At 43.5% G+C, this 14,474-nt stretch overlaps 1 protein-coding gene across 1 annotated transcript in view; it reads left to right on the top strand.

Moving 5' to 3' along the window:
• ATP1A1 (ATPase Na+/K+ transporting subunit alpha 1) overlaps positions 1-10,540 on the top strand; it is a 30,448-nt gene extending 19,908 nt beyond the window's left edge. Inside the window, exons 13-23 of the mRNA XM_075905635.2 lie at positions 705-880; positions 1,962-2,098; positions 3,878-4,028; positions 4,810-4,978; positions 5,790-5,944; positions 6,323-6,446; positions 7,227-7,372; positions 7,493-7,623; positions 8,080-8,181; positions 9,303-9,394; positions 10,208-10,540. Coding sequence (XP_075761750.1) covers positions 705-880; positions 1,962-2,098; positions 3,878-4,028; positions 4,810-4,978; positions 5,790-5,944; positions 6,323-6,446; positions 7,227-7,372; positions 7,493-7,623; positions 8,080-8,181; positions 9,303-9,394; positions 10,208-10,236 — 1,412 coding nt within the window. The 3' untranslated portion in view covers positions 10,237-10,540. The remainder of the gene's footprint in view (positions 1-704; positions 881-1,961; positions 2,099-3,877; positions 4,029-4,809; positions 4,979-5,789; positions 5,945-6,322; positions 6,447-7,226; positions 7,373-7,492; positions 7,624-8,079; positions 8,182-9,302; positions 9,395-10,207) is intronic.
• Positions 10,541-14,474: the final 3,934 nt, after the last annotated feature.

Raw genomic sequence — 14,474 nt, 5'->3', positions numbered from 1 at the left:
AACTCACGGCCAATGGTTGGCCTTCATGCATAATGCCAGAGAAGCAATGGATTTAACTGTCTCACTTAAGTGGCACTTCAGCATTGATTTGGAAAGAATCTCTACCTTGGGTAGGATATGCACTTACACTCATATGGATGCCGCCCACATGGACATCTGAGTCCCATCCTACAGGATAGCCAGACTGCTTGCATCAAAATAAAGCAGTGCAAGTTGGAATTGGTGACTTCCGTGGGCTGTTATATTAAAAACTGCTCCACTTCATGCAAACGAAGTAGCTTGGTCACCTGGCATGGGCAACAAGCCATTTGTCTAGAAAGACTTTTAAGCCAACAGGAGGCTTACTTTGCATAACACTGACTCTGCTCTGGAGCAGAAAACCTGGTACTAAGTTAAAGCTGTTCTATGCTATCAGAAGCTAAAGTCGACATACTTAAATCTACTCACTGCAGTGTGTTGATGGGAGATGCTCTCCCGTTGCGCTTCTTGTTGAGGTGGAGTTGATGCGGAGCGCAGTCAGTGGTTGATTTTTATCGTGTTTATACTAGACTTTAGCTAGATTGATTGCTGCCCATCAATCCAGCTGGTAGTGTAGATGTCCCCTTACAGAGCTCCTCACCACTGTTATTTACAGGTAATGAATTAACCACTAATCTTGCCTGCTTACCGGGTACAAACTAATCCTCGTTTTTGACCTTCTGCAGGATTTTGCCACTTGGCTCTTCCGGATGATCAGTTCCCAGAAGGCTTCCAATTTGACACAGATGAGATCAACTTTCCTGTAGAAAAACTCTGCTTTGTTGGGTTGATTTCTATGATTGACCCTCCTCGTGCTGCTGTGCCAGATGCTGTGGGAAAATGCAGAAGTGCTGGAATCAAGGTATCCCTCTCAGAGTCCTGTAACAAATTAAAATACAAATGAAACCAGTAAGCCCAGTATTCAGACCTGGAGGAAACTAGGCTCTCAGAGTGGTGTTCCCCATGTGGATACATGTGAGCTACATGTTCCTGAGACTGGAGATTTGTAGCTAGTAGTGAACAATTCTCTGGGCTCTGTTCACTTCAGAAATCAGTGTAATGCCATTCCTGAAGGCTACAAAACTTAACAATGCCTGGATTAGACCATGCCAGGAATAGGAGATAATATTCTCTTTAACTGGGCATAACACTGTCTGAGCTCCTGAACAAAAAACATGGCTCTGTTAAAACTGTTCTTCACTATCAAGCTGAAGTCGATGTACTTAAATCTACTTATCACAGTGTCTTCACTGCAGTGTGTTGATGGGAGACACTCTCCCATCAATTCTGATTATGCTTCTTGTTGAGGTGGAGTACTGGAGGTGCTGAGAGCAATCAGTGGTTGATTTATCATAGGGATGTTAAATTCGATTAGTTGATTAATTGAATAGTTGGTGGCATTTACATTGACTATTTGATTAGTCGATAAGGGCACCTCTGCTGGCTCTTGCTACATTTCAAAGGTGAAAGTGCCACGAGGAGCACGGGGCTAGTGGAGGACTGCTTGAGTCGCCCACTTGCCCTGTGCTCTGCACAGTGCTTCTGCTTTTGAAATGTAGCCAGTTCCCTGCTCTGACCCTGCCCTCCATGGAGAAGGTGCTTGGGGGGAGGGAGGGGGGGGGGGAGAGAAGGTCTTTTAAGCCGGCTCACCACAGCATTGGAGCCTGCTTTCCCCCTCTTGCTGCCTCTCTCTAATAGAGGCAGCAAGGAGGGGTGGGGGAAGCGACTAGTTGAGTCACTAGTCAACTATCCAATAAGCATATGCTTATCGGATAATCAGGTAGTTGACTAGTTGTTTATATCCCTAGTTTATACTAGACTCAATTAATTGACTTGGGACAACAAAAGGAAATGTTAACACTCCTTCAGGCTCTATTCTACAGAGCACTGCTTGACAGGGCGGGTTAGGCTTTTTACAGAGAAGTCTGATGTTTACATTGCAGGTTATCATGGTTACCGGAGACCATCCAATCACAGCCAAAGCTATTGCCAAGGGTGTTGGCATTATCTCTGAAGGCAATGAAACAGTAGAAGATATTGCTGCTCGTCTGAACATCCCTGTTAGCCAGGTTAACCCCAGGTACTAAGCAAAAATGCTGAAATTAAAAAGGCTGTCTTTTTTTTATTAAATATTGTCTCATGTCTCCGCTATACAATTTCCCCCTTAACTTCCAGTCTCAGATACAGGAAAGCTAATGTGTCTAGCACTGCACATTGTGTTGTCTTGGCACTTGTCGTGTGCCCAGTGAAATGTTTACTTGACTCAAATGTTCGAATAAATACTAGATTTTTTCCATAAGGGCAAATAGCTGTGAAGCAAAATCTGAAAAGCTTGTTTGGATCATTTTAGTGTGTATGAACCAAAAGCAGGACACTCTCTCTTCTAATTTCATAGCTGCCAGCACTAATGAGGGTGTCCTGAGTGGAGAATGTGGAATTACTAACTGGAAATTTTAGCAGATGAACAAGTGACCAATCACCATTGAAGATACATTTAAAATTAATCAGTCTTTCAGTGGTTTGAATACTTATGGGGTGCTTTAGTCTGATGTTGACCCAAAACTTATTTAAGCATGTTAGGCTTATAAGGATTACATTTTTTTAATTGGTAAATATCAGAAAATTACTTCAGTGTATGCATACCAGTTAATGAGAGAAATCCCTCAGTAGCTGAAATTTAGAGAGGTAAAATAAGAAGAGTGCTGCTCGAGAGCTTTGACTTATGAATATGATCAGTAGTACATAAGATATTAGAATTTATGAAGTAAAGGTGTAACTTTTGATGCCTACTGTCACTATCTGATACGCTCCATAATTTCCCACAACTGAACAGTTAAATAGATCATCAGTTTTTATCAATTGAAATTTAAAAAAAATTTGAATTCTATAAAGCTTTTCTTACAGTTAAGCTTTTCTTTTTTACATGTGAAAATGACTAATAGACTCCTTTTAAGGACCAAAGACATTGAAGCATTGATTAAAGTTTCATGGGAGAACAAATGAAAAGTGAAAATGACTAGTCTGTTTTAATTTATCCAAGTGGAGTGGCCTTGCAAAAATTCAAATAGGACAAATAATTGTACTGAGTGTAAGGAAGTGAGGAAAAACAGTCCTTTGGACAGATATATAGTTTCAGGGCTTGATTTCCTTCCCCTTACTGTACATGGCTCCTTCATTACTCAATAGCACATTTGAAATATTTCAGGCAAACTCACCATATTCATAGCTGGCTACGTATAGGGTTGCTGGGCTGCTTGCATTGTTTAGCTTGACCAAGCCTTTGTTTTTCATGGAGGCTTTTCACAAAGAGCTTCTGAACTGTGAATGGACATCCTCTGGGATGGATCACTGAAGAAGATTAAATATTGCAGTCGGATTTTAGGAAATAACTTCATAGCACTTACGTTGCAATGCAGTCTAAGGAGGATACTTGGGCTGCATGTTTGTGGGTCTTGGTGGCAGGCTTTGGGGCCAGACAGGGAATTTCTTCTGATATACATTAACTGACATGTTTCATCTATTTGACCTGTGGGATGCTGGACTAGGTAAGAGCTGGCTGGTGTTCTAATGTCATTTGGCAGTCTAAATTAACGCCCTGCATGAGTTTAAAAAAAATAAAATTTTTTAGAAAGTAACATGAGCTATGTTTACATGGAGTATTCTGCAGCTGTAAAACACACACGGACAGTATTTCTTCCCTTGCCTACAATAAGAGTTGATCATTATGTGACATCCCAAACCTCATAAAACTTGATATTTCTTCCTCTGAAGTTGGTGGCTTTTTAATGGGAAGCCTCTGCTTTTAATGTTGTGGGCTAATGGGAGGTGTGTTCTTGTTTCTGTGTTCTATAAAACCCAGGGATGCCAAGGCCTGTGTTGTCCATGGCACAGATCTGAAGGACATGACCACTGAACAACTAGATGACATTCTGACTCATCATACAGAAATTGTGTTTGCCAGGACCTCTCCTCAGCAGAAACTTATAATTGTGGAAGGTTGCCAGCGACAGGTAAGGGGGAAAGGCTAGGCTATCGGATCCTCCTTAAAAGCAATCACTTTACCAGCTCAAGCCTGCTGCATAGTATGTTCAAGAATAATAGCATGGCCGAGATCTCTTACCACTCTGTGGCATGTCTACCCAGCTGTTGAAGGTTTTCTTTATAGCAGCAGCCCTGGCTGTAGAAATACCTTTACTGGTCTGAGCCACAGCTAGGCATTCATTATAGATTTCTTGTAGTGTCAATATTCACTTATGAACAGGTGTGTGATGTACATTTTCACATCAGTGCTGTGCTTCGCTGCAGGCCTCGTAAAGTGACCTGCAAAGAGGGGAGAGGCAGGAAGCTGCTGAAGTTAGCTTTTTACGGTCTACATACTTTTTTGGAGAGGGGAGGGGCTTGAACATTCAACATCCTTAGCACCCCACCTTAAGACAGGAAGCATCTAGTGCTGCTTTCTATGGAGAACATAAGTCCAGATATGACATTTCTACCTGACTCTGCATTTCAGAGGCATATCTGGCCACTTTACTTGAATGAAGATTCAGGCTTTCAGCATCCTTCACTGGTCACCTCCAAGACCTTCATCAGGTCTTAAACATTGCACAAAATGCTGTTTCCAGCTAGAGGTCTCGTTCAGAAAAATGGTTGGTTCTGAATTGTGACTTCTCCTTGGAGGGTGGAAGACAGGGACACTCTTGCCCAGTGTCTTTGAAGCACTATGTGTACAAATTTGCGCACTTCCTAGTGTGGAAACTGATGGGGTTTTTTCCCCCCTCTTTCTGTGCATAGGGAGCCATTGTAGCGGTTACTGGTGATGGTGTGAATGACTCCCCAGCACTGAAGAAAGCAGACATCGGTGTCGCCATGGGTATTGCTGGCTCCGATGTCTCTAAACAGGCAGCTGACATGATTCTCCTGGATGACAACTTTGCATCCATTGTAACTGGCGTAGAGGAAGGTGAGTTTCCAAGCTGCTGTCAAACTTCACTTGACACTTGTACATCTACACCACAACGTTATTTTGGAATAATTGACGTTATTTCAAAATGTCGAGCTGGAGGACTTTTCTCAGACCCCTTACTCCTCATGAAAGGAGGGTTACAGGAAAGTGTTCCTTTGACTTCCCGCTGTGTGGACAGCACCAACAGCCAAATTAAGCTATTTTGACTTAACCTAAGCGGTTAAAATAGCTGAAGTTGCATAGCTTAATTCGACTTTAGCCCTGCTTGTGTAGACGTAACCTCAGTGGGCATGTTCTGGGCACATTCGAGCTATCAATGTTGGTAGCTGTGGAAATAAGGAGACTGAATTTTATGTGGAGGTCCACCTCCAGCAGAAGGGAAATGGAAGGCCAGACCAGCAATAGGGCTTCCCTCTCCCCATGCCTGTTGTTGAATCAGCAGCCATGGCTGCAAGGCATTGGTCTTTGAGAGCATTGGCATTGGTCTTTGAGAGCATTGGCAATTGAAATTGAGGACTCAGTAACAGTTATGTCTGAATAACCCACAGTGAATTGGAAAATAAGATGGTTTCTTTCCTCTATATGCAGCGGAACCTGCTGGTAGTGAACATAACTTAAATACAATATCTGAACTTCCACTGCACTTCAGTTCTGCTTGTGATTAGTTTTTCCCCCTGCATTGAGGGGTGGGGGAAACTGGTGTGTCTAGGCTGTCGGGTACTAACTAATGTGTTTAGCTTTCAGAATAAAGCCTTCTGTAAACCACCTGGCTGCCGTGTGTTGGTAAAGAGGATTTGTTCCTTCCTAGGTCGTCTGATCTTTGATAACCTGAAGAAGTCCATTGCTTATACCCTGACCAGTAACATCCCTGAGATCACACCTTTCCTGTTCTTCATCATTGCTAACATCCCCTTGCCTCTGGGAACAGTCACTATTCTCTGCATTGACTTGGGCACTGACATGGTAAGTACCTTAGAACCTGTGCGTGCCCTTGGGACTCTAAATGCAGAACCAAAAGAATATGGAGCCAGCTTGTTTCTTAGCCTTGTAATGTTGCCTGTCATTAGATACTTTCCACAGCCCACTGAACAGGCTTCAGTTCTCGGGAGACAGGTAGTCTTACAAAGCAGAGAGGATCAAAGCAAGGGACTATATAAGGGCATAGGACTACCTATAGGCCTGACGGACCTATGTAGGCCTTCAGTCTAACTTCATTATTTGGCACCAGGCCTGTCTTGTTTCTTGGTTGCTATAATGAAACAGAGGGGCAGCTGCCCACTCATTTTAAAAATAATCTTGTCAACCCTCTGTACAATGCCAACTCTTATCCTCCACACAAAGGTTCCTGCTATCTCCTTGGCATATGAGCAAGCTGAGAGCGATATCATGAAGAGACAGCCCAGAAACCCCAAAACGGACAAGCTAGTGAATGAGAGACTAATCAGCATGGCCTATGGGCAGATTGGTAAGCTTCTGCTTCATTCATCCATAGGGACTGTGCTCATGGGCTTGGCCTGGAGGGGGATTGTGAAACCAGTCTGGGGCAGTAGATGCTACCATGTTTCTGTAGGGTACAGGCTTTGGGCCATGTAGGCTGTTGTATTTGGGAATCTGGAAATTCAGGCTTTCAAGAGAACTTAAGGTAGTGGTGCACAGCAGTAACATGCAGCTTACTTCATCCACTGAATCGCTTTCACAGTAATATTATTTACATACACAGCAATGCAAAGTAGCTGGCTGCCCTTGAGCTCAGACTTGTTGAGAGGAACATAGATCCCATTGTTTCCTTTAATTAAAAGGAACAGATTCTCTCCAGTATGCCCCTGTACATGGCAGTATTAGAGGCTTGATGAAAGATGTGCCACAGTTCACAGGCTGGTTAATTGCAGCAGACCTTGAAGCCTTATTAATTTAGCTGTTTCTTCCTCCCATGTTCCCCACAAACAATGGGTATTTTATCTTGTGCTCCATTACAATGTTTGAGGCCTTTACAGTATGGAACATGGATGGAGACCTCTCCCTCAGATGGGGAAGGAGTGGTTGTTGGATAGTTGTCAAAGGAACAGAACGTTATAGCTGCAGAAATGCAGTTCCCTGTAGTGGGGGGTTGGGGTAAATGAGAAGACGGATTTCATGGGTCTGAGGCTTCTATGTGAAGAAACAATTTGGGTCTAGCGAATCACTCGTCTGTCATGACCATGTTTTGCAGGCTGCATAGCTTTACTTGTCTTTCTGATCTAATCAGGTATGATCCAGGCCCTCGGAGGCTTCTTCACCTACTTTGTAATCCTAGCAGAGAATGGGTTCTTGCCCTCCTCCTTGCTAGGGATCAGAGTGAAATGGGATGATCGGTGGGTGAACGATGTTGAGGACAGCTATGGCCAGCAGTGGGTAAGTTTGAGCACAACAAGGGGGGTGCAAGCCAAATTCCACATTGGGATACAAGTAGACATGCATGGGGAATGCAGAAGGTGAATTTTTAAAATAATGAATGCTGTTCCTTAATTCTAGACCTACGAACAGAGGAAAATTGTGGAATTCACTTGCCACACAGCCTTCTTTGTCAGCATCGTGGTGGTGCAGTGGGCAGACTTGGTTATCTGCAAGACCAGACGGAATTCAGTCTTCCAGCAGGGGATGAAGTAAGTAGCCTAGGATAGACAGGTTTTAAGGAAGAATCCGTGTGCTGTCGTAGCTGGCAGGCTGCAGCAATAGTGGTCACTTGGGCCCCAGTATAATACTGCAGGCCATCTCAGCAAATGCCAGATAATTATATTAGCTGCATTAATAGAGGCATAGTGCTGATTAAGTGCATTAATGGGTCAAGAGGACAGCTTCTGGGGGATCCAGAGTTCTCTGTAATCAGGCAAGATATGAATAGGTGGACAACTGATTTTTCTCTGATTCTCAGCTGTAAGATAACTCAGTCTCTCATTGCATGGCCTTCACACCAGAGTCAAAGACAAGGTAGAAATAGAGGGCATAATTTTCTGTACTGTTTTTCACAAAGAATATCCTAGTGAATCAGATTCCCAGGCAAAAATCTGCATAATAGATGAGGAAGATGTCTCCACACTAACATTTTCGGTCTTTCCGAGGAACAAGATCTTAATATTTGGGCTCTTTGAAGAGACTGCTCTGGCTGCTTTCCTCTCTTACTGTCCTGGCATGGATGTTGCCCTAAGGATGTATCCACTGAAGTAAGTTATGTTTTGATATTTCAGCTCTGTTACTCCAACAGTTGCAACAGAACACATTTATTGCTAAGATGTGACAGCATAAATGGACTCTCCAAGAGTTTGAGTGGCTTATAAAATGAAGCTTTGGAACTGCCCACTGGTTTGAGACTGGAGAATCACCTCTTATCAACAGGAAGTCTCTCTTCTTAGCTTATATTGCCCACCAGGAATCTCCTCTCCACCCCTCTGGCAGTTGACCATGAAGGTCAAAGCATAGGGCTTGTCTAAACACAAGTTATACCTTTTCACCTATGCCAGTGTAGTTAAGCAGCACAACTCCCTAGTTCACCTGCTGTTAAGCTAGTAGCCGCTTTATGTGCAGGAAGAAGAATAGCACCTTTATCCATAATGGGTACAGTTACCACAGGTGTCACATGTAGCTTTCCCTTCCCGAGCTGCTAAAGTGCGGCTCTCTGCTGGGTAGGTAGTGGCATCTATTTAAAATTGCACGATAATTCTTCAGAGCAGGAAGTGGGAAATACAACCTGTATCTGATTTGAAACCAGAATGGGACATTTAAAAGCAGAACAAATTTGAATTTGTCCAAAGCTAAACAACCACTTTAAAGTTTGCCGTGTCGTCTTGATGAGAAAATATGGGGACTTCTAAGTCTACAAAAGACGACAGTCCCAGCTGTTCAGTGTCACCTAACCTGATGCTGAGGCACCAGTGCTACTTCTCCAGCTCCTAGATGTGAATCTTCCATGTGATTGGCTTGTACTGTGAGTTTGGATTCTGAAGGCCATAGGTTAAAAAATTATGCATGCTTGGAAGGAAACAGTCTCAGATCAGTGGTGCGGAAGGAGCTAGTACTAAATGGGACAAAGGTACAGTGGCACACCTTTCATTGGAATCTCTATCTGGAATCAGATGAGGGTTTTTTCCTATGGGAAAATTCAGTAGTGATTCTTGCTTCAGCAGAATCCCTTTGCAGGAGTTTCTATATTGGCGGGTCTGGACTTGCCTCCATTCAGTGATCTACACAGTCTGTACCATAAATGTGAAAATCTGCTGCCAAATGCTGGTTAATGAGTCTTTCTGCAATGAACTGTCTGTATTCTTCATGCCTTTCCCCTAAACAGACCGACCTGGTGGTTCTGTGCCTTCCCATACTCTCTGCTTATCTTCGTGTATGATGAAGTCAGAAAACTAATTATCAGACGCAGCCCTGGAGGTAAGAATATGTAGTTCCGGTGCACTGAGCATTGTTACATATGTGGTAGATACTCCAGCCCTGTTGATCAGAGAGTTCTTCATCTCTGGGCATCAAGGCACAACACTGCAAGGCTGGAGAGGGAATTCCCAGTAGCCATTTCACATGTATCCTGTTGCCTATAGATGTTGATACTTTGTCGTCAATTGCCATTTAATCTTTTTAAATTGAGAGAGTAGTAATAAGATACCTCATTCAGCAAGCTTGTAAGAAAGGGGATAGATGTATTCAAACTCCATTTGGGATAAATAATAATCGAATAATGATACCGGTCTTGAAGACCAGTTCTTTCTGTGAGTGAATATGCCATAGGAATTGTCAAGATTAATATGAATTTGTCTCTTTTTACTGTTCCAGTTCAATAGTTTGTTCCCCCTCTGGCCCATCTCTTCTCCTCCTCCCCCTCCCCCTCCCCCTCCCCTGGAAAAAAAAATCCTGTTCTAGCTAAACAGCATGAAGAGCAGTGAACTACAAGGTTTGCTACTGTGGCCTTAATCTCTCTTAAGATCTGAGTTCTTAATATGTTCAGATTATGAAATACTCATGGGGGAGGAACACTTCACTAGAAAATGGTTCATGTTTGTCTAGTTCAGGGAAGTCAGAGCAGTTTGAAAATTGCAAGTCATCAGATATTTTGAAAGACTTTCCATTACAGCAAGGTCACTTAATCTTGCACTGACGTTCATTTGGGCTACTGCTTCTAAGTGTTCAGAAGTAATAAGGGACAAGCTGCTTCATGAGACTGACACAGTTCTTTATTCCTCTTTTCTGTAGGTTGGGTGGAAAAAGAAACCTACTACTAAAAATCCTGTTGCAAAACATTCCATGCGCAGCGCAGCCCAGCCCTCCACCACCCCTTGTGTGTGTATGTACTTTCAGCATTTGAATGCAGAGTTGTGCCCTGATAGGAATGAAACAAAGAACGGAGTGAACCTGAAAAAATGTAGCCTGATGGAGACTGGGGGTGGGAGGGAGGGTGTGTGTTTTGACTTATCAGTCTGCGGCGATGAGACAGAGTAGTTTTTATGTGCCTTTTTGTTTTTTAAAAGGAGAGAAACTAAGATTTTATACCTGGATTTTTACAAATAAAGATGGATTATAACAGGATACTGCTTGTGTGTATTGTACATGTGCTGTCTCAAACAGTGCTTGTCACAACAATGTATGGATAATGCGTTCCAAAGGTGGGTTGTTAGCTTTGGTATGTTCTGCTCCTCCATGATCCAAGCAACTCCACTATTCTACTGGAGCCATTCTGTAATGGCACCTGTTATCACCATATTTTATAATTTTGTTAAATTAGGTTTGTAATCCAGATTCATTTGAAAATCCACCTTGTATCTCCCCCCTATTTCTCCCTCCCATCCGATTAGAGCAGCTTCATTGCTGCTTTTTTCTTCATTAAGATTATGAATGAAGCCTTTTGTCAAGCTCTTCTCCAGGCTCAGGTTTAGCGATAGCAGAGAGATCTCCCTGTCAAGCCACCACATCTTGACAGAGGGCACTGGGGAAGGACTGCTGAGATTTTTTTTGTGCATTTTGATACAATCTTAAAACTTATTAATTCAATGGGGTCACCAGCTCATGCTAGCTGACCGTTGGTAGTGAATTCCCCCTAGGACTCTTGATGTAATGCTGTGCTAATGTACAAGCCTGTACTTAAAAGGAAACTGGGGATTTATGGTACATCGAGGAGGTACAGTAAGAGAAGTGGGGAAACCTACAGCATACCATTGTGACAGGGCTGCAATGCAGGTTCCTGCCTTCAGCATGACAAGTGCCAAGTAATTTGTATGAAATGGTGATGGAGATCCAGACATTGCACATGCAGCTTTCTGAGGCAGCTACTTTCTTCTCTCCCCAACCCCAAAACAAAAAGTCCCTATTGAAAATTGTGTTCTGCCTTTTTTCCATCTGCTTCTGCCAATGTGCCCTGCATTGCTAGACTTCAAGCAGCCTTTCCCAGTCTCTACAAACAGCTGTCACTAACGGAGCCTGGAAGCAGCAGCCTACATAAAAATCTAGGGAGAAAATAGGTTTTGTGGGCCATGGGAGACCCAGTGGAAGTTTAATGTTCGTGCCTGAGGAGTTCAATCTGGACTGAAAGAACTGTAAGGCAAATGCCCATAGGAGAGGAGTTCTAGGCATGACTTACTGTGTAACTGAGTCACTTTGCCCACCTTCAAAAACAGACCAACCTCTTCAAATGAAAGGAGGCAAAGAATTGCGAAGTATGTTACCATGGTGACTTTTGGAGCCTTTCCTCTGCATCGGAGGGAATGAAGGAGTCGTACTCTGCCACATCAGATTAAAATGACCCCAAACAATGGGGCTTTTACCCTCCTCAGTGGAGGAAAAGGAACTATGAATTTTTCCTGATCGGTTTTGTAATCCCTGTACTGAAATCTGAGTATTTATAAACAATGACGGGCTGCAAGCTCCACCCCAGGAGCTCAAGGTTTGAGAGTCTATTTAAAGAGAAAACAATTCTGAGGCTAACATAGAAATAGTACCTATTTAATGTACTTAATTGAGTTGGAACGGAGTGGTAAAGGTCGCTGCTTGGAGTGACCGAGTCATGGGAGGTGTGGATTTGACAGGTGGCTTTGGTTGGGGGTGATGTGGGGATGGGAGTGGTAGAGAACAGGGGCTAGAGATTGGGAAAGCTAATGGGACACCAGGCCCCCTGGCAAGAGCGGGATCAGTGACTTTTCACACTGGAATTCTGAGGCGTTTGCAAAGCCAGTCTGAACAGTGCTTCACTCTTTAATGCTACTCATTGGTGCAGGAAGGCTGAGAATGGGGCACTTTTTAAAAAAAAATCAAACTTGCATACATCTGTTCCCTCTTACCCCTCCTCTGTCTGGGAAAGGCTGCGTGGAACTGCACAGTTAAAACTTAGCTTTAGCATGGGACTTCTCTCTGGGAACAGACAAGCTTAGAAAAATATTAAAGTTCCCTGTAATGTCCCTTCCCAAATGAAGAGCACATCTGGGTAAAGGCACTTCTGCTTAGCAGTGATTGAGAGCACCATGATGTTCATTCTCCACTAATCTACATTGTTAATTAGGACTCGTGGGAATTATCCCTGGGGAGAGGGATAGCTCAGTGGTTTGAGCATTGGCCTGCTAAACTCAAGGTTGTGAGCTCAATCCTTGAGGGGGCCATTTAGGAATCTGGGGCAAATCTGTCAGGGATGGTACTTGTCCCCTGCCCTCACAGCAGGACCTGGACTCAATGACCTCTCAAGGTCCCTTCCAGTTCAATGAGAGGTATAGCTCATTTTAAAAAAAAAAAGTCTACCTGCTTAGTCACTTGTGAATTCAAAATCTCTAGTGGAGATGACTGGTATCTTTGTTCTGCAGTTACCTGTGCAGACCTTGCCCAGAATGCTGTATTATTAGAATGGCAGGAAATTATATACTTTCTGGACATGTCTGTCTGACCCCCCTGTACTGCATAGCACCTGTAATCTATAAATCTTTTGTGCTGTTGGGTCAGGAGATCTAGTGTGTGGATTCTTAGGCAAGCTCTTTACTTCAGTAATTCCATATCTTACAAAGGTCAGGGGTGGGGGCACATTAGAAGCTGGCAGAAGTGGTAAGGCAGAGGTCAGGTTATTTTAGAAAGTATTTCCTTGCTTTATGGTGTCTAGGTTTTAATCTAAAACCTAAACTTTGGGTTTCCAGCCTGTCTGAAGCTTAAATTTTCTAGTTACGGTGTGTCTTTGCTCTGTTGTCATTCAGGCTTTGAAATCCACAATATAAGGCCCAATTGCCTAGCTCCAGCAAGTTGATAGATTGGTGCCACATCTTTCTTCACCTAAACCCCTGGCCAAGAGGGCCAACAGTCTGTGGCTTACCCCACTTAGAGCTTTGGGCTTCTCAATTGATGCCTGGGATTGCTTAGACCAGGGTGTAAAAGCGAGGTGGGAAGAGGGGAGGGTGTGGTAAGCACCATGTCGGTGAGGTAAAGGTGCAATCTCTTGCCCATCTCAAAAATTAAAGCGTTTTCTGGTGGTCACAGTTCAGGGCAATGGCACCTGTATTTCTCTTCTGTGGTTCAGGAAGAGGAACCGCCCTCAGGTTTTAACGCCCGCCTTGTTGCCTTTCTGGTGGAGATGCACATCTTTCCCTTCTCATGAGGGTATTCCAGTTTCCAGCAGCCACTTTGCCTGAACAGCCCTGCTGGCTTTCTCTTCAGAGAATAACGCAGCAATTTACCACACAACACTGCCTATGCGCATTATGGAGAAAAATGTACTAAAACAATGTGATCATGATTTCACTAAAATCCTCCTACCATGGGTGCTTCTGTGTGGTCCTAAGTGTGTTGCAGTGTGTGCCTAGAATAAGTGCCAGGCTTATCATACCTCAGAAGGCTAACGCCTTCCAAATCTTTCCCTGTAACAGAGGCCCTTTGTGAACCAAGGCTGGATCAGGAAAAAGGCCCCAAGTCACCTAAACTCAGGCTTTTTAGCCAAAATTCTTTTCTATCTTTACTGATCTCTGGGGAATCCCATTTGAAGTGGTTCTGTATGCATCTCACCGGGGGCATGTCTACACCGCAGGGCAAAAATTGAATTAAACGGCAACTTGAGCTACATCAATTGCGTAGCTGAAGTCAAAATAGAGTTGGAGTAAGAAGTCCTCCAGCTTGTAATTATTTTGTGTGTAGATGTGCATTTTGTTGTTTCGAAATAACTTCAGTTATTCCAAATCAATGCTGCTGTGGCGACATAGCCTTCAGGGCTTCAAAGGCAGATGATGGAGGAAGGGCGTAAACAGTCCTCTCTGCTCCACTCCTGGAGAAGGTACCTATGTTACTGAAACATCACATACACCATGGCAATGCTCCCTCTAATCTTTTTTTCATCCACCTGTGGATTTTTTTTCTATCCATGTGTAGAATAACTTTTTTATGTGCACCACCACTAGAAGCAAAACCTAGCTGTGGGAATTCTGCTAATCAGCTGGCTAAGCTTTGTCTAATGACCTGAAAGAACCACTGAGACTATGCCATGGCCTGATGATTGAGAGAA

The sequence above is a fragment of the Pelodiscus sinensis genome, chromosome 1 (assembly GCF_052426305.1).
Source record: "Pelodiscus sinensis isolate ZL-2025 chromosome 1, ASM5242630v1, whole genome shotgun sequence".
Taxonomy (NCBI): Eukaryota; Metazoa; Chordata; order Testudines; family Trionychidae; genus Pelodiscus; species Pelodiscus sinensis.
This window is presented reverse-complemented; position numbering and strand designations above follow the sequence as displayed.